The sequence below is a fragment of the Diadema antillarum genome, unplaced genomic scaffold (genome assembly GCF_040938485.1).
Source record: "Diadema antillarum isolate AM-2024a unplaced genomic scaffold, OU_Dant_1.0 scf00000020, whole genome shotgun sequence".
NCBI classification, from domain to species: domain Eukaryota; kingdom Metazoa; phylum Echinodermata; class Echinoidea; order Diadematoida; family Diadematidae; genus Diadema; species Diadema antillarum.
In genome coordinates, this window is record NW_027270909.1 from 5,749,977 (window position 1) to 5,775,480 (window position 25,504).

The following is a 25,504-nucleotide window of genomic DNA, read 5'->3' on the forward strand; positions in this document are numbered from 1 at the left end:
AGTTCCCCTTTCTGTGCCAAAGAAAGTCTCCATGAGAGTTCCTTTAACCCTTTCTGCGCCAAAGAAAGTCTCCATGAGAGTTCCTTTAACCCTTTCTGCGCCAAAGAAAGTCTCCATGAGAGTTCTTTTAACCCTTTCTGTGCCAAAGAAAGTCTCCATGAGAGTTCCTTTAACCCTTTCTGCGCCAAAGAAAGTCTCCATGAGAGTTCCTTTACCCCTTTCTGCGCCAAAGAAAGTCTCCATGAGAGTTCCTTTAACCCTTTCTGTGCCAAAGAAAGTCTCCATGAGAGTTCCTTTAACCCTTTCTGTGCCAAAGAAAGTCTCCATGAGAGTTCTTTTAACCCTTTCTGTGCCAAAGAAAGTCTCCATGAGAGTTCCTTTAACCCTTTCTGTGCCAAAGAAAGTCTCCATGAGAGTTCCTTTAACCCTTTCTGTGCCAAAGAAAGTCTCCATGAGAGTTCCTTTAACCTTTTCTGTGCCAAAGAAAGTCTCCATGAGAGTTCCTTTAATCCTTTCTGTGCCAAAGAAAGTCTCCATGAGAGTTCCTTTAACCCTTTCTGTGCCAAAGAAAGTCTCCATGAGAGTTCATTTAACCCTTTCTGTGCCAAAGAAAGTCTCCATGAGAGTTCCTTTAACCCTTTCTGTGCCAAAGAAAGTCTCCATGAGAGTTCCTTTAACCCTTTCTGCGCCAAAGAAAGTCTCCATGAGAGTTCCTTAAACCCTTTCTGTGCCAAAGAAAGTCTCCATGAGAGTTCCTTAATTTTAACCCTTTCTGCGCCAAAGAAAGTCTCCATTAGAGTTCTTTTAACCCTTTCTGCACCAAAGAAAGTCTCCATGAGAGTTCCTTTAACCCTTTCTGCGCCAAAGAAAGTCTCCATGAGAGTTCCTTTAACCCTTTCTGCGCCAAAGAAAGTCTCCATGAGAGTTCTTTTAACCCTTTCTGTGCCAAAGGAAGTCTCCATGAGAGTTCATTTAACCCTTTCTGTGCCAAAGAAAGTCTCCATGAGAGTTCCTTTAACCCTTTCTGTGCCAAAGAAAGTCTCCATGAGAGTTCCTTTAACCCTTTCTGCGCCAAAGAAAGTCTCCATGAGAGTTCCTTTAACCTTTTCTGTGCCAAAGAAAGTCTCCATGAGAGTTCCTTTAATCCTTTCTGTGCCAATGAATACAATGTGCACAAAGTAATTTCATACACAAACCTATGGACAAGAAATGAATGTGGTACACTTTATTATAGTTTGGGTTGAGATGGACATTCATATTTCCAACAGTCGTTACTTTTTTGTGTGTGAAATAAAAGAACCCACTTATGGAAAATTAAAGAGAATAACAATTCTGATAGGAATTCAAATTTTACCTGATGAAACTTTTGTTTGAAATGGCTGAGATATCCAAAAACAAAGAGATCCTATCAAATGGACTGTACAGTACTGGTTTAGGTGGGGATTCATGTTTTGAACATTCCTAAGTGAGATACTGAGAAACCTCTTATGAAATATGAAAGAGCATGTAATTTTAAGGAGGATTCAACTTTTTTCTATGAAAATTGGTTTTCAAATGGCTGAGATATCCAAAAAAAAAGTGATAATAATAAAAGACTACAGGCCACTCCTTTTATTAGGATCTCTTTGTTTCTCCTTGTTATTGGATATCTCAGCCATTTCAAAACCGATTTTCATAAAATGAACTTTTGATACCCCTTAGAATTGCATGCTCTTTGACGTCTCATGTGGTTTCTGAATATCTCGCAAAACGTTAAAAGCTAAATCCTCACCTCGACCAGAACTGTACACAGGACCCGTCTTTTATAAAGACCACCTTCCTTTACTTTGTTTGATTATTTGCTTTTTTGTTGTTTTTTATACTTCGGCCACTTCAAAACGAATTTTTATCAGATAAACTTTGAATTCCTCTGAGAAAGTTCTTTCATATTTCATATAAGTGTTGTCTATAAAATCATCTCTCAAAAAAGTTACAAATCTGACTCCCCATCTCAACCAAAAGTATCTATCCCTTTAAAATCTCGACTGTCGGCATTTTGGCAACTGCTGATGACTTTGATTAATTAAAAAAAAAAAAAAATATAAAAAAAAATATATATATATATATATATATATATATATCATGCAGGAAAATGCAGAGGATGCGTAGGTCTGTCAGTTCCATTCTGTTTCCCCTATACTTTCTTTCCAACTTCTATTCGTGACGTAAATCAGTAGTTTTGTTTCTACCGTATATTGGTGCGTATTTAGGATCGACTGGTCGTAGGGTATAATTATTGATCGATGGAGTATACCGCTCCGCTATGCCACTCTTATGAGTTCAATCCGAACTTGTAACTGTTTCGACAAGATCTATAGATTATGCTGGGACCTCAGCATTGTTGAAAATTAAACCCTTTCCCAGTGTGGAATATATTACATAGTGCCATTTTTTGATAAAAGAAATGACTTTCAAACTGACTATTGTTTCTTTTGTGATAGGGAAAGACAAAATGGATAAATGTGGCAGACATAAATTGTTATCTTAATGAAAACATTACGCAACAGTACGCTGCATTATATTATTTTATTTATCCATAATTACATTAATGTATTTATTCATCTATTTATCTATCTATCTATCTATCTATCTATCTATCTATTTATCATTCATTCATTCATTCATTCATTCATTCATTCATTCATTCATTCATTCATTCATTCATCTATCTGTCTATCTATTCCTCAATTATTCATTTATTTCTGCACCCTTATTTTGCAATCCAATTGCGTTGTTTTTTTTCCAGCAGTCGCAAATACAACCAATAATATTTCAAGCACAGCACATCTGTGTGGATGTCATTATACAAATCATCATTTTTTTATTTATTTTTTTTTTTTGCAATTTCAAATAATGAGGATGTATATATACGTGTAGTATCGAAATGCATTCGTGTGTGTGATCTCCAAGAAATCGCTACAGAGGTGAGGTAAAAGGTTGCATATTCTCAGTCATGGGATGTTTACAAATTTGAAGTCGATTTATAAAACAAAAGATTAAAAAAAAACTGCTCAGCAATGAGACCAGTATCTTTTCGCCTCTGAAAATTAAGCCTATACTTCACATAATTTGGTCTTATAGGGATCGCAATTTCCTTACACGACAGCATAATTATATCTATATCTATCTATCTATCTCTCTCTCTCTCTCTCTCTCTCTCTATATATATATATATATATATATATATATATATATACTCTCTAAAAAAATCGAGTGAAAATTTTCACTCTAAAAAGAGTGAATACAAAAAAGAGTGAATTTCGAGTGAAATTGGAGTGAATTTTGAGTGAAAATGCTCATTTTCACTCATTTTGGAGTGACGTCAGGGATCACTCGAAGATTTTGGAGTGATCCCTGACGTCACTCCAAAATGAGTGAAAATGAGTATTTTCACTCAAAATTCACTCCAATTTCACTCGAAATTCACTCTTTTTTGTATTCACTCTTTTTAGAGTGAAAATTTTCACTCGATTTTTTTTAGAGAGTATATATATATATATGTATATATATATATCCAAATATATGCAATATCATATCCTAATGGCATCACACAATTATTACATCCAATCCAACAATGCATATGCATGGGTTACCTCACTTCATACAAAGTATAGTATGTCTATTATCACAATCTTTCTCACTCTCCACCCTTTCTCTAGCTCTCTCTCTCTCTCTATCTATCTATCTATCTATCTCCGCATCATGTCTCTCCCTCTTACTCTCCCTCCCGTTCCTTTTCCACCTTTTTTTATTTCCCCTTCTCTATTTATCTTTCTCTTCAGCTTACCCAATGCCATTCTGCTCTCAACAAACTTACAGGTCCAAAAATAATTGCATTTACATACAGAAGGACGGTATATTTAAAACGATTTGCGGTTTCTGAGTTCAAGAAAATGAATGTGAGAAAGAACTATAAGAACGGCAATTTTTATTTTCTATCGAACATATTTTTTATTAGATCGCTCTCTATCTTATTCAAATCATCAAATTAGATGCAAGAAAAATAATTCTGTCGAATGCTACCAGTATCTTAGTTCAGAATCTTGAGCTTCTGTTCACTTAATGCAGCACAGCAGCATGACTGCACTTCTCAAAAAGTGTTTATAACCATGAAAGCGATCGGAAGCAAAATCGCTCTTCCAATGTAAAACAAAATCCAACGTTTTACACTGAAAAAAAGAAGCATGTACAATGTACATCCCCGTTTATCTCAACTCAAAGGTACAAAGCGAATATCTGTTTTCAGAGTAAAGATACTTATACGCGCTGTAATGCCTGTGAACACATCCATACATTACGTCAGGCTTGTGAAGTATCCTCTTATAGAAATTAGTATTTTGCATATGAACGAAATCAGAGGCTATGGAAAAACACTGGATAGATTTTAAAACACAAAAGCAAATACGCGAATTTATAGAATTCTTCGTTTCATTGTGTTTTGAAGTCTGAATTTCTAACAAAATGTTATTAAGAGCTGTTGTATGATAGCGATTTGATGCAACTCTGATGATTAAAGATATAACTCGCAGCTGGACTCCTATGCATAATTTTTCTGTAAATTTTCGAATAGGGCCCGAGGGAGTAATAATATCTTTCTTGCAATGTCTACGTCAAACTCTATATCACACTTCTACCAGCTTTTATCATACACATTTCTTTGACATCGTGAGAATCTGCACGTAATTTACGCATTGTAAAATGTTTGCATTGACATATTACTGATGACTGAACCGGGAAATTAACGCTTTTCATAACAACATCACGAGCAAGATGGTCATTATTCTAAGATGGAAGTGAAGTCCAAAAATATTCAGACTTTGATATAACTGATAAGCAAACTTCCACTTAGGGTAGTTTCTTTTTCTCTCTTAAGTACAAAAAGAGTCGTGATATCTTGGACGATTCATCTCACAAAATGCGCAAAAAAGTAATGGTCACGAGCAATCAAAACATTTTCATTCGCTTTTCAAAAGTACATTAAATTGTCATTCATTATAAAACATTTTTGACATGATCACATGATTTGCAAGGCAATGAAAGAGTAAGTTTGTCTCCATAGTTAAGAGAATACCGCAGTATTATGACGTAAACAACAAACAAACTCTGGTACAATTTGGCAAATCAATAATTGGTCAACAATGTTAAAACATATAAAATAGTATCCCCTTAAGAAAAAAAAGTTTTCCACTTTTTTGTTAAATAAATACAAAACAGTTAGACTGCAAACGATTCCGTACAAAATCAATCATGTGCACATAGTGTACTATTCACGACTTGACATTGTGTGATATCGAAATATCTTTCATTTATACACAATATAACTGCAGGTTATATTCATGATATTCCATTTACATTTTGCTATCAAGATGCTTATTCATGCATGCGTAGCACAGTGAAACGTACATGATTTTTTTTTTCAACTATGCTTTATTGGCCGTTTTACGTAAATCCATTTTCATCTTTAAAGAAAATATACATGAATATTTTGAATATGAAAAAAAAGTTAACATTTTGCTGTTACAGATTGTTACAGACTGGCAGAGATTGTGTAGTTATATGAACTGTTGTTTCTTCCAAACTGGTGTTTGTCTTCTGTTACACTGTATTGTATTGTATTGTATTGTATTGTATTGTATTGTATTGTATTGTATTGTATTGCATTGTATTATGTTACATTGTATCTTACAGTATTGTACGGTAATACTGAAAAGCTTTTACTGTTCTGTTTTCTAAACATAATGTTGTATTGCAGTGCCTTTTATAGTACTGGTAGGTTATAGCTCAGATACCTACATCCACCACGACAATCTTAATTGTTTTTAATCGTTCCACTGTCGTGATACATTCATGCATGTAAAAAATATTACTCTAAAATAAGTAGGCAGCCGTCTGTGAGCAGTGATATAGCTAACCACTAAATTTGTGAGTCATTGATCAGTACAAAGAAGTGGTTCTGAAATAATATCACATTGTATGTTTTAAAATGGTTTTGGCGAGTGAACTTGATCGCCCCGCGCCATACAAGTACAAAATCGCGCGACACCAAACAGTCCAGAAAGCAATCTTATTGTAGCATATCGCCGACTCTGAAAAAAATTAATAACAAGACACACAGATCGTGTCTGATGTCCGAAGCCCCCCCCCCCCTCCCCTTTCCCCTATCCCCCCCCCCCCCCCCCCCTTCCCCCATGCACCCATCCGCTGGTTAAACAAAATTTCTTTGAACAATTGCTGGTTCGTCATCATAGTTTCACATGTTATATTCAAAATTATCATAAGCATTTCATGCTTTGGTCTTCAATTTACACTTTCCAGGGGATATTAAAAATTGTCATGGGCTTCCATCAATGCGGCGCTTTTTCACTTTGGTGAAGCGTCCTTCTTTCTGGAAGCAGTCACGGATGATGTTCTCAGTACACTCTTAAAACATCCGGGTCAGAACTGACCCGGAAAGGGTCCGTTGGGGTCACACCCCGTTCCGGGTCAAAAATGACAAGGAATGGGGTCAGATATGACCCCATTCAGAGTCATGAATTGGGTCGGGGTGACCCCATTCCAGGTCTTCATGACCAAATTCCAAGTCATTTTTGACCCGGAACGGGGTGTGACCCCAACGGACCCGGTTCCGGGTCAGTTCTGACCCGGATTTTTTTAGAGTGTAGTCTTTATTGTATTATAGGTTAAAAAAAGAACCAAAAAAAAAATTGATCTCGTGTGCTCCAATTCTACGTCCTAATCGAATGAGATTCAAGATGTAATATCACAACCAGAAGGATAAGGGGGAAGGAATTAAGAATGTTTTTCCTTAACATATAGCGGTCATTACTACCAAATAAGACGAAAATAAATTTCGCCTGTTTGAAACATTTGATATTAAAGTAGTACTTGACGTCTGGACAGCATGAAGCTGAATTTCCTGTTATCAAAATGATAAATGATACAAGAATTAGATTTGCTCATGACATGAAAATGCGTCATGAAAGCAACATGTCACATACACACACATAAAGAGCGCTCAGGGTCGTACGTTCATGTATACGTATGGACATTTTATACGTTAGTTTAAAAAAAAAAGACCATTACACAGCACAGGTTGAAACATCGTCATCATCATAGATACAAGAATATCTACTAAGTGCATCGTTTCTAACGTTCGAATGTGCGAATACATGTATGTTCCTTGATACTTGATTGTCCCCATGACACCTTTGGAAATAATATTTTCTCCATCTTCTTTTAAAACTTATTTACAAAAAGAAATGAGTACTTTTTTTCGCTTGAAATTCGATATTCTCAGGCAAGAATGGCTGAGGTGGTATACATCAACGTGCATTTATTGCGATTCGTTATTGAAAGATAGCAAAGAATAAAAAATAAAAAAACGACGAAAAGCAAAGTCAATACGACGAAATGAGAATGAAAGAAGCTCCATTGACAAGATTTGTATACTCTAGCTATCACAAAGCACAAATCATTCAAAACAAGCAAGACTATTTTTCTCTCCGCTTAATTTCAAGAGGAGTATAAAGTCATCTTTTTCAGCTTAAAGTCCAAATATTTTCGAGAAATACATCGATTAAAATTTCAGTAGAAGAAAATATAGAGTTACATATCACTATTGACACACTAGTACAGCAATCTAGGCAGCTTTCAGCTGAAATATTGTACCTTAATTACATCACCTTTGTCCACGCACGGCACTTCAAATCGCGCATTCACACAAAACAATCAATCAAGAATAAATTATATTGTTGCATATTAATTTAAAGAAATGTTCATGACGATATAAATGTGCTGTTTTCATACAATACTTTACAACGTTGCACATCGATGAGATATGAATGCTAATGAGCATTTGGAAACACACAATCCATGTGCATACTAGATTGTGAAAATTACCATGTATCCCTTGTTTATAATAGTACATGAACAACTTAGGCTCTTACAAAATACAGTGTTGATTTACTAATTCCTCTTCCTCGTAGACCGGTAGATTAAGAAACGGATATAGTAGTCCTACATGTGGTATGACATAAATTGCAAATATATCAGATAATTCATTATGTATTAATTCGTAACGTAGAGAGATCTAAATTGGGCCTATAGAACGGACTGAATGTCAAACAAGGGAGAAAACGAAGAATAATAAAACAAGAAAATACAACACAGAAGAGAAGAAAGAGAGGGAGAGATTAAGAAAAGCAAAAGAAAGAGAAAGAATCACAAAAAGAGAGGGAGAAAAAAGGATAACAGAGAAAAGCGAGATAATAAGACCAAAATCGAGAAAGAAAATAGTAATTGGGAAAAATCATATGAAATGATCAAAAACGAAAAGCAAAACATCATAGTCTATAGTATGTAACATTACAATCACCATCAGGAAAATGCATAATTTGGATGGGTTTTTGCATAGCACCCGTTTTCTCTGATGTTCGGCATAAAGGGCTTATATCCCAGCTTTAGAATTCTACAATATCTCACAAGCAATAATTATTTTCTCTAAATAGCCTTTGTGTTTTGTTTTCTTTTACATTTTCACTTTCTCTGGCTCGCTTTGTTCATTTCAAAGGGCTTCAAAGGAGGTAGATGACCAAATACATAAGAAATGGCATCACTGTAAATAAACTAATACTCATAAAACAAAACAATGACAAAACTATCATTGATACAATAATATTGTATGCTACAGACTCCCTTTACTCGACTTTCTTTCCTCGCTCATAGTAGCATGAACGAACAGCCTATAGTGGAGTCTTTCTTACCAAACTTATGGGCACCATGGGTAATACATGGATGATAAGTTGTCAACCCGAACACACACACACACACACACACACACTAATCATGCCACAGATTAGCAGGGAAGGAAGTTCAGCAATGATCATTCAAATCTCAGTGGCTGCTCAAAGTAGGAGTGTAAACCTCTGGGCTTCTCATTGGTGGAAGACCCTGTGACGTCAGTCAAAAATCCAGCCGTTTATGTCGCCAATGTGCTTATAATGTCAAAATTGTTTTTAGTTTACTTTAAGGGGTCACTAATGGATATATGAAAGTTAAGATCAAAATGTAATTGTTTCTGAATCTTCGATTCCTTCAAAGCGCACCACGATTTATAATGATGTAAGTTAATTTTTCTTAATATTGTGCAGATTTTGCACACTCCACCCTACACGAGGGGAGAAAAGGGCAAAAACAAAACAGTGCCACCAACGTCCATGATGAACCTTACAGGAGAACAGCCTTTTAAAATAATGCGTATAATATATTCATAATATACAGCATGCCAGTTCCATCTCCCATGTAAGCTCTATTCACAGCATCATTCCAGCATGTCTTGCGCTCACCGTATAGTACAGGACAATTAAGTTACGAATGGCGCCTCTCATTTTTTGTGTCCCGGTACAAAGGGACACTTTCTAGTAGCAACATTCGTTGGAAAGCGCCCTCTCTCGATTCCTGGCGGGACAGGGTGACACCTCATGCAAGCCAGGTCAGTACTTGGCGTACTCTCATCAATAGTCTGGAAACGAAAGGTCAGTCTTTCTTTTGTTGTTTCTATTTTGCAACTGTTGCTGATTTCGTCAGAAATTCGGCGATCACGTCGAAACCGGCGTCTTTTGCCATCTCTGCCGCAGTCACGTTATCCTGCAAGAGTGGGTAAGGGGAAAAAATGGCATTTTCTTTTTTTCTAAAACATCCAAGCAGAAGAAAGGGAAAAGGAGGGAAGTATTTGAAGGTATAAAATTCGAGTTGTTCTGAAGAAATAGAGCAATCGAGTCAGATTAATGGCTAAGTCTACTGATTCTAAAGGTGAGAAGTGATACAAATGGACAGAAAGACAGAGAGACAGGGGGTATGATATGAATGCATCTTATCATACACTATATGCACAACTACTCACTAACGGGCAGGTAGATCTGGAAGTACAGAATATATCAAATCATTTTTCTTTTCTTTTCTTTTTGTGAGGGGTGTCTTGCCTTTCCAATCTGAATTAATTCAAAACTATATTTCATGAGACCCGCAACTAAACGTGCTTGATATTTTATCTTTGATAGGTCCCATCATTCTCTCTCTTTATCCCTTTAGAGCTTCAACGTGACTGTTTCAGTGGACAGTTTTGTCCATAATTTTATAGTACTTATGCTGATAAAATTTTTAGTTGTTTTGTGTTTGTTAGTTTGAGGCATCTCATTAAAGAAATCTGCAACTCAAGGCAATTTTAATGAAATTTTGATGAAACAACATCCTGATTGCTGTGTGGTATTATTGGGCAGAGATTGTGACTTGGTAGATGAAATCAGGATGGGAATCAGACAGAAATAGTAGACTATACACAGACGCGATGGCTATGGGGGCACATCGTGAGCTAGACATCCCCCACGAGTCATACAGCCCAGAAGTCTCATTGTCCACGAGTAATATTGCCCACGAGTCATACTACCCAGAAGTCGTACAGCCCACGAGTCATAAAGCTCATGAGCGAGACACTATAGAGTGAACACAACCAGTGAGCTCCATATCATGTCAAATACTGTAGGCCCACGAGATACACGGTCCACGAGTAACTTAGACACTATACATACGCAAATTTGCCTTACGTTCAGCTCGTGGGCTTGTTTCATTAATGTCTAACGCGTGTCCCTGTTTTACTTGGTGTCTAGCTCGTGGGTCTGCTCGTGGGCTTTATGACTAGCGGGCTATATGACTCTGTGTATGAATCATGGACCTTTTTTTCAATGTATGTCTCGTGGGCCATGTGACTCGAGACTAGAAGACCCCATGCCTAAAGTATGACCATGACCATTTGATTTGTAGCGACGTTTGAAAGATGGAAAGATCTACTCAGTGTATACCTTGTTCTTTAACGTCACATCTGAACCCGCCGAAATCAGCTGTTTGACTACTTTTAGATGACCGAAGAGGGCAGCAGCGTGGAGGGCGCTCTCCCCGTTCTGCAGGGTGTAGTAGAACCAAAAAAAGAAAGAAAGAAAAAAGAACGATAGTGCACTGCTCAACAAGCGAATACAGTGCCATGAATATGTGAATATATCATATTGGATTATGGATATGAGATTAACTTGTCTAACTAAGAAACGACCAAGATATACGGAACAGTAATTGCTACAATGTGTATCATTACATTTTATCACAAAGAACCCCCCCCCCCCACCACCACCACCACCAAAAAAAAAAAGAAAAGAAGTAGAACAAATAAACAAAATTAATGAAAAGAAACTACACTGTGACCAAAATGACCAGTAGATTTACGTTGTAGATGTATGATTTATGATTCCATGATTGCTAAGAGTCACTTTTGCTCCCCTGCTTTATACTGTATACGGCGTTGATGAAACAATGGTGCCATGACTGTTCGAGATGGAAAGTGCATGTGTGCGAGCATTGTATACTATCTTTGCATGCTAAATCGTATGATCAAAATTACAAAGCTCCTCTATTTCAAAAGGGATAACGTGGGACGATTGTTTGTTGTTTGGTATTCTCCTCAAGTCACAAAGTTATATTACTGACAATCACTGTTAACGGCAAACAAAACCACGTCGGACACGATTAAATTGACGCCCTGCTTGTAGGGAAAATGCCCATCAGTCTCCACACATAAATTTGTTATTTGCATGGAGATATTTGTGAAAACAGAGAAAAATCATACACAACTTCATGCCAGGGACACTCTACGCTTCACGCCACGAGATAAACATGTGTTCGCTGTCATTGTATCTGCCATCGCGTTTACTACGAAATGTGTTTGTCTGCTTCAGTTTGTTTTCCTGTTTGGCAGATGTAAGAGGGGTATTATAACAGAGGACCAACACTGTCCATGGTATTAGGCCTGTAGTATCGGAACGAGTCCGTCGAATCGAACTCGAATCGAATTGAGAAGTGCCTATCATAAGCAGCAGATTCCAACAGTGTTCTGGCATAAACTTGTTCATTGCAATGAGATATTTGGGAAAAACACAGAATACTCACACACAACTTAAATGGGCATTGAATAGAAATGAATAAAAAATGAATAAAAATGCGTTTGCTGTCACTGTATCTGCCGTCACGTTAACTTTGTGTTTGTCTGTTTCAATTTGATTGCCTGTTATGGCAGACGTAAGATGGCAACACCGTCCTCATGTTACTGGAACGAGCCTGTCGAATCGAACTCGAATCGAATTGAAAAGTGCGTAGCAACAGATGAATGCAGAAACCAACCTCGAGCAGCCCCAGCGAAGCCCCCTTCGCGATGAGATCCGCGACGCATTCCACGTAGCCCTTGTGCGCGGCCTTGAAGAGCGGGGTCGCTCCGTCCTGCTTGGAGAAGTAGAGGCAACGTGAGAGTGCAGACGATAAATAGGACATGCAGCACACAAAAAACAAAAAGGCGGGAATTGCTTCTTTCTCTCTCCCCCTTTCCCTCTCTCTCTTTCTTTCTTTCTTTCTTTCTTTCTTTCTTTCTTTCTTTCTTTCTCTTTCCTTTCCTTCCTTCCTTCCTTCCTTTTTTTCTGTCAGTCTTTCTTTCTTTCTTTCTTTCTTTCAGACTTCGTGTAGGACGGGTAAAATTATAAAAACAAAACAAACTCCAAACTCATGCAATGTAGCAAACATGATGAACAAATTAATGCACATTATATATTACTCATACCAGCGATTAAACGCTCTATTAATGCGTGAATTTGGTACAATTTTGAGTTTTGCATCTATTATTTTCAGCACAGGCTTATACAGTTTTGTTTGGTATTTCATTGCTATTTATCTTTCGTAACACACTTTGGTTACTGCCTGTTTTGTTTGTTTTGTTTGTTTGTTGTTGTTGTTTTTTGTTATTTATTTATTTATTTTTATTTATTTTTTTTTTTGGGGGGGGGGCTTGTTTCATTTTTTGTTTATTTCCCTTTACGGGGTGGAAGAATTTACAAATCTTCCAATTATATCATAGACTGATACAGATTGACCACACGGTGTCAATCTGTTACTAGTACTACTACTGAAAAATTGACAATTTTTTTTTCTAATCATGCATATTTCGATAAAACCGAGAACTAAGAAAGAAATAGAAAAGCTGTGAAATTCACAGGTTTCTCTTTGGTGACATTTATTCATGTTTATTGCCTATAAAGATTATCAAGAATGATTAATTATCCTTAGACAACATCATGCACTGGCGCTGACAAGTGAATCACACAAAACCAGAACATGCACACGATGAGGAAACGTGAAACGTTAACCAATACGTAGTGCGTTACCAGACCTATAAAGATTAATAGTGACTGAACAATGTAACGAAGATAACACACACACGAGTTGAGCATTACACATTCGACACACCATGTATTTCACGTATTCCGTGCTATATCAACATTAAAGAAAACAGCTTTTTACTCTATGCCGCAGCTGTCTCATTAATCAATTCATCATAGATGTCTTGATGAAAGTCGCATTTATTCTCTTCAGTCTCGTATCAAAAAGTAACACTTTAGTTTCAACTTATAGTGAAGCATGCAAAGTTCAAATTGCAGATAAAAATGAATGTATGATGGCGAATGCCGCGATACGACGAAACACAATTAGAGATAAGCCAATATGGGGTAAGAAATTAAGACAGATGAAGAGACTGAAATATGATATGGCACATCGAATTTAAGAATTGGGTGAAATAATTACCCCACCTAAGACAATGACCTATGTGGTGTTATTGTGTTCACACACCACCTGTTCTGCGGTAAATTCTCACCTAATCTTATAGCGCCTCTCAAAATTACGGTCTAATAATTCACTTTCTATCACGTATTGTGTTCTCTTTGGATTAGATATGACAGCATTGGACATAAGGAGATTTCCACATTAAGGGGAATCAAATTTAATCCTGGTTTTCTAATGGTAGACTACCATGTCGGTGTCTCACCTCCCGTGCCTCATCGACCTTTGCCCCCGCCGCCAGAAGTTCCCGGATGATCTCACTGTTCCCCATCTGAGCGGCTATCCAGAGGGGTGACGCTTTGTCCTGTGGACAATGAAGGTTATTACACAACAGTACAAGATGAAGCATTATCATTAATTTACATTTTCATATCTTTTCATCTTGTTTTGATCATATTTCATTCCATACCTCATTTCGACTTATTATGTGTGTCATTGATATCACACTGTTTTTTTCTTTTTTTTTACGCCAGAAAATATATCATTTCATGCAATTGCGATTTTCCAATTATGTCGTGACAACCTAATGTCTGATTGATTCCATTTTCTTCCATTTCAATGTCAGACGGTCATCCAAAATAGGCACAGATATGAGTGAGGTATTTTAGACCATGCAGGGTAGGCCACTACCTTTAACATCGTAACATAATACATTCAAAATAATCATCCATTCAAACAAGGCACAATATGCAGCACAACGCTGTACTGTTTCATCCACTGTAAACACGTGGTTAATATTAGACTCGTCGAAAACGAGGGAAAATGGGAAAAGTTTCAGCCTAATCGTTGTTATTGTAAATGTGCTTATGAAGGAGAGAGGGATCAGTGGCGGATCCAGAGGGGCGCACCGGGCGCGCGTCCCCTCTTTATTTTTCGTTGAAGCAAAAGAAATAAAGAGAAAAAGATGGGGGGGGGGGCGTGCGCCCCTTCCTAAGTTTGTAAAGGCGCCTCCCCTTTACGGAATTCCTGGATCCGCCCCTGGGGATTGAGTATTTCCATTGCTTGGAGTTATGATTTCAGCGAGCTAATTGACAGGTACCGATATTATTGAAGGGCCATGACTCTGACGGCTTTCACACCTAATACCAAAAAGTCGTCCGTAAACTTGTTTTAAAACATTATTCATGCTAATGGGACTTTTTACTATAAAAGCTTGTAAGTATGCATGTAAATCTGAATCATGTTCTCAAAAACAACTGTTCTGAACTAACATTTGGTCAATCGTGGTCAACAGATATCTCCCTATCGAGTTTTGCTCTTGTATAAATTTGGGTACGTAATCTGAACGGTGATCACTTTATCTCGATTGAGAAGGCAGCTGAGCCTTTGGTCGATCTCGTATTCATTTCGGCCAGGGTGTATGTATATACAGCAACACAAATTCTCTTGCATATGAATGCATCCCGAGATATAATTATGTTTAATTGGCAGACCATTGTAGATTCATAACAATACCGCTGCTGGAATGACGGCGAGAAGGCTCAATATTGTACAAGCATATCTGAACGTTCGATAAGTCTAAAAATGTTTAGAAATGCGTCTCAAAACGTAATTATACTAAAAGCTTTCTAATGGCAAGTGAGAAACCCTCTCGTCATTATCTGGGTAGCCCTGTCAGAGAAAGTTATACTCCCCCACTTGAGAGGAGAAACGGAGCAGGGCTTTTCATTTCCCGGCGGGGGAGTTCGTTAATAAGCGGTCTCACCTTTCTAGTCTGGTCGGCCTTTGCCCCTTGTCCTATCAGGTATTTCAGCATGTTGTAGTGACCGTTTTGTGCTGCGATGAACAGAGGCGTGGCTCCATCCTGGGTGTAACCACAGAAACAAGAAAGCACGTGACCAAAAAAACAAAAAAACAAACACACACACACACACACACACACACACACACACACACACAAAACACAAACACACAAAAATACATGGAGCTACGGAGCAACGTACGACGGATTCTTGTACGGTTCAATGGACCTAAAACTCATAATGCATTGACGCATTGGAGCCAGTCAAAATTCATCCCTGTATTGTTGCTGGGAAATCTGTGATTTCTATACCGCAAAGTATCAAATGAAATAGGGGTGTGAGGATATTGTGGAAGAAAAGCGTATAATGTAGGAAGGAAACATTACCTAATTTGTGATATATACCTTCATTAACAGACAAAGATCACGTGCCCATCATAATTTCCCATACCGCATATTTCTTTCTCATTAACTTGTGTACTTAAGTCATCACATCATACGTATACATTAATGATTCATACTCCAGTTTCAGCTATTTGTAGACATAAATCTCAAAAGAACTTGATTGTTATCACAGAAAGCGGCAAGTTTTTTTCAATACTTAAATGGTATTATTTGTTCGTGACTTTGTTACCAATAGTTCAATTTTTAGATATTGCTTGATCTGTATTCTTCCTTTTTCAGAGCGCACGTCATTGTTTCGTCGTTCGTTCTTGTATTTTCGCACTTTTTCCAAGCTCTGATGAAAGTATTAAAGCGTTCTGACACACAAGATGCTGCATGTATCAATGATGTATGTCCTTGGCTTAATGTATTTAAGTAGGCAAGAAAAAAGATCTCGGCGATAGCATATAAAGTGCTACGGGGGTTATTACGTTATAAGACGGGATGCGTTTCTACATTTTTGATAAGCCATTTCTATTGTAATCAACACCTCAACAACATATAGAAATCTGGGGGTGTTTCATAAAGCTGTTCGTAAAGTTACGAACAACTTACGAGCGACTGGTGATCAGTTCTGATGTGCTATACTTATCAGAATTTCCATAATTCAGCACAAGAACTGATCACCAGTTGCTCGTAAGTCGTTCGTAACTTTACGAACAGCTTTATGAAACACCCCCCTGGTCGGTATCAAAACTAATGCACAACCCTAGGGACCTCCCAAAGCGTGTGCACGGTGGTGGAGTGTTTGGGTAAGGGAGTGTGATGGTAAAATGATACATGCAAGTTCTTCGTTCTTGCTTATTTAAGCGGGTGACAGACGATTCCATATTATATTTCAGGTATATATTTTTTTCCTTACAGACTGATGAAAAGCTCATTGAATCTATTGTGGTGGCTATAGTATAGGCTCTATAAACACACAGCATAGAGATATACGTACATAGTCTAATTTAATAGATTTAAAATTATGAGCTCTTCTGATATGAGATTAAACAAGACAATTATGAATAGCAGAATGTAAAATATTGTCCAAGTGTGACACAGCACGGTACATACGTACACCAGTTGAATTCATAAACATGATGGTGAGATGATTCCTTTGCGTAATCTCTTTTCTCTCTCGTTTTTCTGAATTGATCAGTTGGCCCTACTATAGATCAGACGAGACCCATTACTGTCCTTTCAAACAGGTACACTATGCTTTGCTTCCCGAATCACATTCTGTAAAGGAAAAAAAAAATAAATGGCCAATCCATTCCTCCAAAAGAAATTGGTTTTATGCGCAAGGAACTTACTTGTAGCTGTGAATGTTATATTGGAGGGGAACTATCCACTCGTAGCTGAGAACGGTATATAAAGCCTTTCCCGCCATTCTCCGTATCATCAAGGATCACAGACGGAGAGGCAGATTCCACGTTAGTTATCAATATTATTATGTACGAGTTGCAGCCTACCTCCATTGTTCTGTGAATGTTGGCACCCCTGGACACCAGCTCTTTCACAACATCGAGATGGTTGCACTGACACGCCACGAACAGCGGGGTTCCTCCATCCTGTCAGAGATTGGAGATACGGCAGAAAGAGAGGTAGGGGAGAAAAACATAGGAAAAAATTAGATAGATAGATAGATAGATAGATAGATAGATAGATAGATAGATAGATAGATAGATAGATAGATAGATAAGATAGATAGATAAGATAGATAGATAGATAGATGATATATAGATAGATAGATCGATGGATAAGATAGATAGATAGATAAACAAATAAATAAATGAATAAATAGAGAGAGAGATATATATAAAGATGGATAGATAGATAAGATAGATTGATAGATAGATGGATAGATAAATAAATAGATAATAAACGAATAAATCAATAAATAAAAAGAGAAAGACAGATAGATAGACAGATAGATCGATAGATAGATAGATAGATAGATAGAAATAGATAGATTGTCAAACAGACAGACAGACGGACGGACGGACGGACAGACAGACAGAGTGAGTGTTAGTGAGCCAGTAAGGCGTTCAGAGATAGAAGAGAGACAAAAAAAAAGATGAATGGAAACAGATTAAAGGAAAACGACATTGGCAAATTTCACGATAATTTACACCCGACATGCAAATGTAGTCTGCCATTTTAAACGTGGATTTGTTTATCCAGACGGTACGTCTGTTTATCTGTTTGCTTGCTATTTTCTTTTCCACTGACACGTGTATTCAGGTTCAACTGCGCTGTCAGCACCCGTGGCCAATATCCATGATTCCCCGTGAAGGATATTTTCTCTCCCTGATCTGACAGGCGGGCTGGTAATGTCTTTTGAAGGTCAAAGTGTCAGAAACGTGATTGCTAACAAATCACCGTTCGAATCGACCACTCGTCGACTTTGTTGTCAGCACATGTAATCGCTTGATGGAACTGCATGACAACACTCGTATAGCTTGACTGCTGTTCCTGATCTTATGCCCATTACCATATTCTCTCCGTTTTCTGTATCCTTTCACTTGCATGCTTCTGAACATTTTGGGTTCAAGAACATTAAGTGCAGTTTCATCATTCTCTTTTTGTTTGTTTGTTTTGTTTTTGTTTTTTTGTTTTTTAGACCACACAACAACTTGAGTTTTGGTTACTATGAATCATATTATTACCTTCAACTTTGGCACACTAATCAGTATGAAGATGTACCTATCTAATACTCCTCAAAATTTGAAAATAGGCGTCTTCCCTTCCTTTAAATACCAAACCATGAAACCAACGTGCGATCAACCTTCATTCAATCAGCGCCAACTTCCTCCTAACCGACAATAAAAATTTGCTTTCGCATTGACATCGGGTTGAAATGTGATCGACTCATCAGCGTCTTGATCTAGACTAATAATTCAATTCTGTCTTTGGTTTGCTTGTTTGCTTTGGTTTGTTCTATTGTTGTTGTTGATGGTGTTCTGGGGTTTCCAGTTTGTTTATTTATTTATTTATCTATTTATTTACTTACTTATTTATTTATTCATCTATTCATTTATTTATCTATTTATTCATTCATTCATTCATTTATTGAATCATTTATTATCTATTTATTCATTACTAATCATTTATTCATTTACTCATTCATTCATTCATTCATTCATTCATTCATTCATTCATTCATTCATTCATTTATTCATTTATTCATTCATTTATTCATTTGCTTGGTGTTCCTTGCAGGATTTGTGTATACCTGGCTGGGAAGATCAATTTGTGAATCGTGCTCCAGCAGCTCCTGCGTGATGTCGAGGAAGCCTCCCTGGGCGGCGAAGAACAGGGCCGTAGTGCCGGTCTGCGATGAGAGAAGGTGAAACAAAAACGACATCGACATTGACATCACCAACATCATTCTCATCAACAGCAATATCAGCATTTGAAGTAGGAGCAGTTCAAGCCAAGGCTGTTATTCACTATAGTCTAAAATAATAGCCTTGATTCATGCGTCCACGACTTTAACCCCGTTTTCCACTGATTCGCGGACCGGCGCGTCTGCAAAATGATCGAGTATATTGATTTTTCACACCGCAAGCACAGTAAGCATCTCATTATAGCTACCCACGTGGGCAAAGTCAAGAACATTCATACATCACGGCTCCTACATGAGTGCACGTACCTGCGAACACTATTGTTGGGAGAGGAACAGTGTGTGTAAAGTAAACTCACCTGAGACAGTAGTGTATTAATTCGTATAATATCATAATATTAAGAATATGATCTAGATCACACACCTGTATATGCTTACCACGGGCTCGAAACACAATTGCGCGTTCTATTAGAGTCATCTCGTATCAATTTACCTCTTTCATTATCGTATTGGTATTTTGTGAATGTAAATTGTTTATGTCAGTTTGAAGTGGTGGTCGTAAGGGGGCTAAGGTTCGCCACTGATCATAGTCCTTGTAGCACTTGATAGCTCTGGAGACATCGTTAAAGCGCCCGAACGCACGCAGGAATTCCAATGGGGCAAAAGTCGTCTTTCTATTTACTGTTTATACATTAACCACTTTGCAGAACCACCAACTTCGCGATAAAAGGACTGACAGCAATGTGGGAAGCAACACTGCAAAAAGTCCGGTGTTAAATATGAAGCTGGTGTTAAATTTCCGGTGTTCATTCATGGTGTTAAATTAACACCTCCGGGTGTCATTTCCAAAATAATATAAAACTGTTTTGAAGAGTTTCTTAGCAACTGCACTTCTTGTTGATTTTTAATTTAAACAAGACGATCAAGAATTTTACATTAAAATACTAGATTTTTGAAAAAATGTGAAAATAAATTTACACCACAGTAACACCAGCTGGTGTGGTCTCTTATTGAAGCTGGACGGGTGTTAAACCATTGATATTAACACCAACAAATATCAAATCAACACCATGTGGTGTCATTTTTTAATTAACACCAGTACAGTGTCAAAATATCACCAGGTACAGTGTCAAATTAACACCACGAAGTGTCAGGTGAACACTTTTCAACACCATCACAGTGCATTTTCTACACCTGTGGGTGTGGTCCTCTATTAACACTCGATCGGTGTTAAATTTAACACCCATGGTGTTAAGTCTAACACCGATGTTTTTACAGTGAAGGTGTTTGGGTTTTGACTATTGGCACGCTGAATTTTAGTAATATATGCATATCCACGTGTTCTGGGTGCTATTGTCGATAAAAATGAATGAAGGTATAATATCTGCAGTATACAATAACACAACCTTTGACGATTATAAGACCATGAACGACTCATTCAGTCTACATTAAACTTTGAATGGGCGATGAAAGTAATAGTATACTTTCACGATGACTTTCATCGAATCAATGTTGTTATCATAAAATACTTATGGTGATCATCGGGCAAGCACACCAGAGCATGACTTTTCTGGCAGTACTATAGGGCCTACCTGTCATACAATATTAACTTGCTATACCTGTCATATATTGTGATATACCTGAAGTAATTAAATAAACACAACTCGAAACGTGAGATAACCTCAAAACCAGTTTTCTTCCAATACGATGGATTGACAAAGTATTAAACTTTATGGATACTTTTTCTTAGAACAAGCCACATTTCTATTCACCTACATATTTTATATACCGATATTATATGTATTTTTGTATGCATATGTATTTTGAAATGTATTTGCATGTCGTCGTTACATTGGGCAAGTCTACGGTAAGCTTCATGAATGTCAGGAACAACATTAATTATGGTTATGAAAATGTGCTTAGAATTTAAATAAATGATATTGTGATCAACCTGGTCCATAAGCCAGTTCGTACAACTGGGTAATTCCATTTTGCACACGAGCAGTAAAATGTATCTTTTATACTATTAATAGCAATGTGTTGGTTTTTAATACGCACTAAGATGGGCATCAGATCTGTAATGTAATCCTTACAAATGGTGCTTACTAGCACATCCACCTGACAGCAACCAAGTGTTCATTAAAGTCTAGTATTTGGCGACACTTATAGAAAAACAAAATGCTATGCACATTCATTGCAAAAAAAAAAAAGGAAAACAATGGACGTTTCCCGTGCAAGTGTTACTTGATGGACCGTTCTGGTCACCTGGTCTACGCAAGTTCATTTTCATTTAAACACGAAAGCCATAATACTTACGTCGGGCAAGCTTAAGCAATATGTCGCTTGGAAAAGGAGTGAAGGGCCTTAAAGCTAACCAACAGACAAGAAAACTAAAGGCACTTTGGAAAATGTGCATAATATTATGAGCTATCAAGAAGTAGCTAATTGACGGAGCCGGCACGTGCCGGGAAACTTACAATCCTTCTCTCGTTCGGGTCGGCACCCTCAGTGAGCAGCTCCCGGACACAGTCTAAATGGTTGTTCGCTGCTGCCAGGATCAAAGGCGTCGTCCCATCCTGAGTGCGGCGAGGGATCGGAGAAGAGAGAACATCGAAATATTGAGAATTGGTACCGAGGAGTCTAAGGCCACAAAATAAGGCGATTTTTCTTCCACCTATATTGAATGACCAGTGATAACAAGAGACAAAAGGTCGAGATGTTCGGAACCTCGGACAGACACAAGTATAAACATTAAAGGAAACAGGAAAATGAATAATGTATTACCAGCATCAGTGTTTTCTATCTGCAAATCACAAATACATGTACTACATTACCTATCATTAAAGAAAGCGGTTTGAACATGACACTAAAACTGACTTCATTGATTAAAGGAATTAGAGAATTCAACAGTCTAAAAAAATATCGTATACATCATTAAAACAACTATGCATGCAGAGAATAAATACGGTGCGCATTCACAACACTAAAAGGCAATTATTATCTTATAATTTGTAACTTATTCTGTTGACTCCTGAATTCTGAAAGTACCGTAGACTTTGTACTGAATCGATCAGGTTCTCGAATTCACTGGGTTAATATACCCTTTACATAGAAGAAATTGGGGTCAATACATGCAGAACGTAGGCATGTGAGGAGATAAGACGACAAAGGCACATGGAAATTGCAGTGTGTGAGGGGAGAGAATTTTATAATGGCTGTTGTATAATTTGGCGTATGCAAATGAGCCATCAGCGGAGACGCAAAAATTCGAGATCTTGACCGACTAGCGGCATGCGGAATGAGTCATATAGAATTCTACTTCACCTGTTGGTATGGAAAACAGCACACGACTTTTATACGTTCACTATAGGCGCTTCTGCAGAAGGGTGTGCAAATGAAGAGTTTGTTCGCAAAAACCGATAAGTCCATATTTGCCAAATGGAGATATTTGCGATTAAAGGTCAAGAAAAATAAAGAGAATAATAAGAAAATTGTTGCTTCTTTTGACATAACTTCAAAAAAAAAATGTACCTTTATATGTACTGACCAATATATCATTTAAAAGGTATTATTTTGTACTTTATGACAGAGACCGTACTTCAAAATCTTCAAAAATGGACTTATCGGTTTTTGCGAACAATCTCTTCAAATATTCAAAGCGTAAAGCCACCTTCGAGCTCCTTAAGGGCTTATGCACTGTGAAACAGTGAAAGACTTTTTTACTATTAAGATGTTCAATTCAGATTAGTTACTCATGATTATTATTGTTTGTCTTTCTTTATGCACTGGCAGTTCACATTAAAGGCATTGTTAAAAATGAAAGTTTGTAAACTGCTTACATAAAATCGTGTTCTGTTTTGTTGTCACGTTGGGAACTAACGAAAAGGTGTTCCACTTTATGGTTATTGGCGTATGGATAAATTTGATTAAATTATGTCATAGAATTGGTTCAATCGTGGAGATTAAAATTAACATAAAATTTGGATCACATATTGTGGCCGAGTCTGAAAACGCAAAAGGCCACTGTGCCTTTCAGCATTCACTTCATTGGCAGATAATTCACCATCAAATGGCGTGTAATACCCATGATCTAAAAACCACGCGTCGGTTGACACACTTTAAATGCATTATAGCCGCATCCCCGATATCGTCATCTGCCAATCAAAACTTGCGAAAGCGCACATGCTCAAAACAGCGCCCTCACAACATTAGATTACTAGTATATCGATGCTAGTTACTGTATCGCACGCGATGCCCGGGTTGTGGAAAATACAGTCAAAACCTCGACGTGCGTGATCTTTCGCATCCAAAATTGATTGCCCGTGGGAAAATAGATTTCAAGAAAATTACGGTCGCATCGAATGTCTTCTTGAAATCACATCACTTCGCGTTGACGAATATGTCAAGTGAAACACGTATACGTCTCATGTTGAATATGAAGAACATTTACATACAAACGTTTGCGAAGTATATACGTAACACTTTATAATCAGTACACATTACACATGTAGCTGTGCTTTATTCACAGACTCACCACATGCGTTGTGTTGGAGATAAAATCATGTCCACACACATCCGAATGATGCAGTTCCCTATATGTACGGAGCCCTAGCAATAAGGCGAGCCACATAATAGCACCTCGATACATTACAAGCATTGATGAGCGCAAACACACACAAAACACAAACAAACACACAAATCATATTCCTGTCGACTTCTATAGGCATCAACAAATTTCTGTGAAGGCAATAATTGAAAAAAAAAGCACCATAAAAATGAAATATTGTACTTAGCATTGCCTTATTGTTATCCACTATATTTCATCAATTTGGTAATGGCTTCGGTCGGCTATCCATTTTCATCAGCACCGTTTGCTTAAATCGTCCACCGGGTCCGTTGAGTACTTTCACATCTGCATGAGATATCACTGCGTACAAGTATAGGTAAAATGTATGCATGTGGGTTTGGGTCATTGAGATTGGTTATATCATGGGTATAATAATTCTAACCTTCGCTCAATATATGTTGCTGCTAAGAACTTCAATCACTGCACTTCTTACGGCGTATAACGAAGTCAGAGAAAGGCATATAATTATCATGATTTATCTTTAGAACAACATGATTTTTCGCTTCGTGTCCCTCTTTTCTCCCTCCCTCTCTCACTATCTTCTTCTTTCACTACGAAATCACGAAGATCATCGCAGTATATATTGTGTTTGTGTGTGTGTCTGTTTGTGTGTGTGTACTCAAAAGGCCCCCCCCCCCCTCTTTTTCTTTGTTGGGAGAATAATACTCACAGAGGCACACAAATGGTTTGACTGCATAACAAACCTTTTAGAAAACAGTATGTTCTGTGTACTTCTTATCGCGAGACTCCATTAGGCTTTTATGTCCGGGTTTTTTTTTATTTCCAGTTGTTGCTGTTGTCCTTTTTTTAATCATGATCATTGAACATTCAGACACAAAGTGCACATCTTGTGCTACAAACAAATAATATGTGAGATGTCAAAAGCTGGTGCATCGAAAGGGAGTCCACAATATGGAATAATGTGCTAGCCATCAATGCATTAGGCGCTGTAGTGTTTCACTATATGGTACTCATATGCCACAAAGGGAATATATATTATAGACATGGATTAAATGAACACCAATTCCACTGGCATATCTTTCAAGATTCAAACAAACATTGCCGTGATTGTGTCTGTGTGTGTGTGTGTGTGTGCGTGTGTGTGTGTGTGTGTGTGTGTTCACATTCCTTGCATTTTTTTGTAACATCTCGCCCATGGACTCACCAACACTGCTCCCTTTCTACCGAGTCGCAATAACGAATATTCAAGCAAGAACAATGAATTCCCCTCCAATTTCTGTGTCTATCTCCAACAAAATATCTAGCGTGCACGGAAGCTGATGGATTTTTGCAAGCTAGTACAATGCCAGGAAAAACAAAGACTACAGAAGTATTCAAAACAAAATATATAATACGACGTCAAAACGGCCAAAAATGTGATTTAAAAAGAAAATACATCATCTGTTAGAGCACTATCAGAGTGACAAATCTATAAGTGACATAGGCATTTTTAAAAAAAAACTCTACCGTGCACTACGACAACATTCCAAAGATTTTCCATAAGCTTTCCTTTTCTAACCGTGTCATAGTCCTTCTGTGTGTATAAGCCACTGCGATGGACACAGTCCCCCTGTAAGCGCCATCTCAGCCAGTGTGTATCAGCTTAGAATCTTCT

General features: G+C 37.5%; 1 protein-coding gene across 2 annotated transcripts in view; it reads right to left on the reverse strand.

Annotated features, from left to right (window-relative positions):
• Positions 1-9,234: 9,234 nt before the first annotated feature.
• LOC139729186 (uncharacterized) overlaps positions 9,235-25,504 on the reverse strand; it is a 55,630-nt gene continuing 39,360 nt past the window's right edge. Inside the window, exons 3-10 of one of the 2 annotated variants that reach the window (XM_071640125.1) lie at positions 21,740-21,838; positions 19,152-19,250; positions 17,389-17,487; positions 15,452-15,550; positions 13,952-14,050; positions 12,262-12,357; positions 10,896-10,994; positions 9,235-9,684 (exon numbers count right to left, since the gene is read on the reverse strand). In XM_071640125.1, coding sequence (XP_071496226.1) covers positions 9,595-9,684; positions 10,896-10,994; positions 12,262-12,357; positions 13,952-14,050; positions 15,452-15,550; positions 17,389-17,487; positions 19,152-19,250; positions 21,740-21,838 — 780 coding nt within the window. In that variant the 3' untranslated portion in view covers positions 9,235-9,594. Of the gene's footprint in view, positions 9,685-10,895; positions 10,995-11,901; positions 12,361-13,951; positions 14,051-15,451; positions 15,551-17,388; positions 17,488-19,151; positions 19,251-21,739; positions 21,839-25,504 lie in introns of those variants that run through there. The other variant, XM_071640119.1, reaches the window with a different exon arrangement.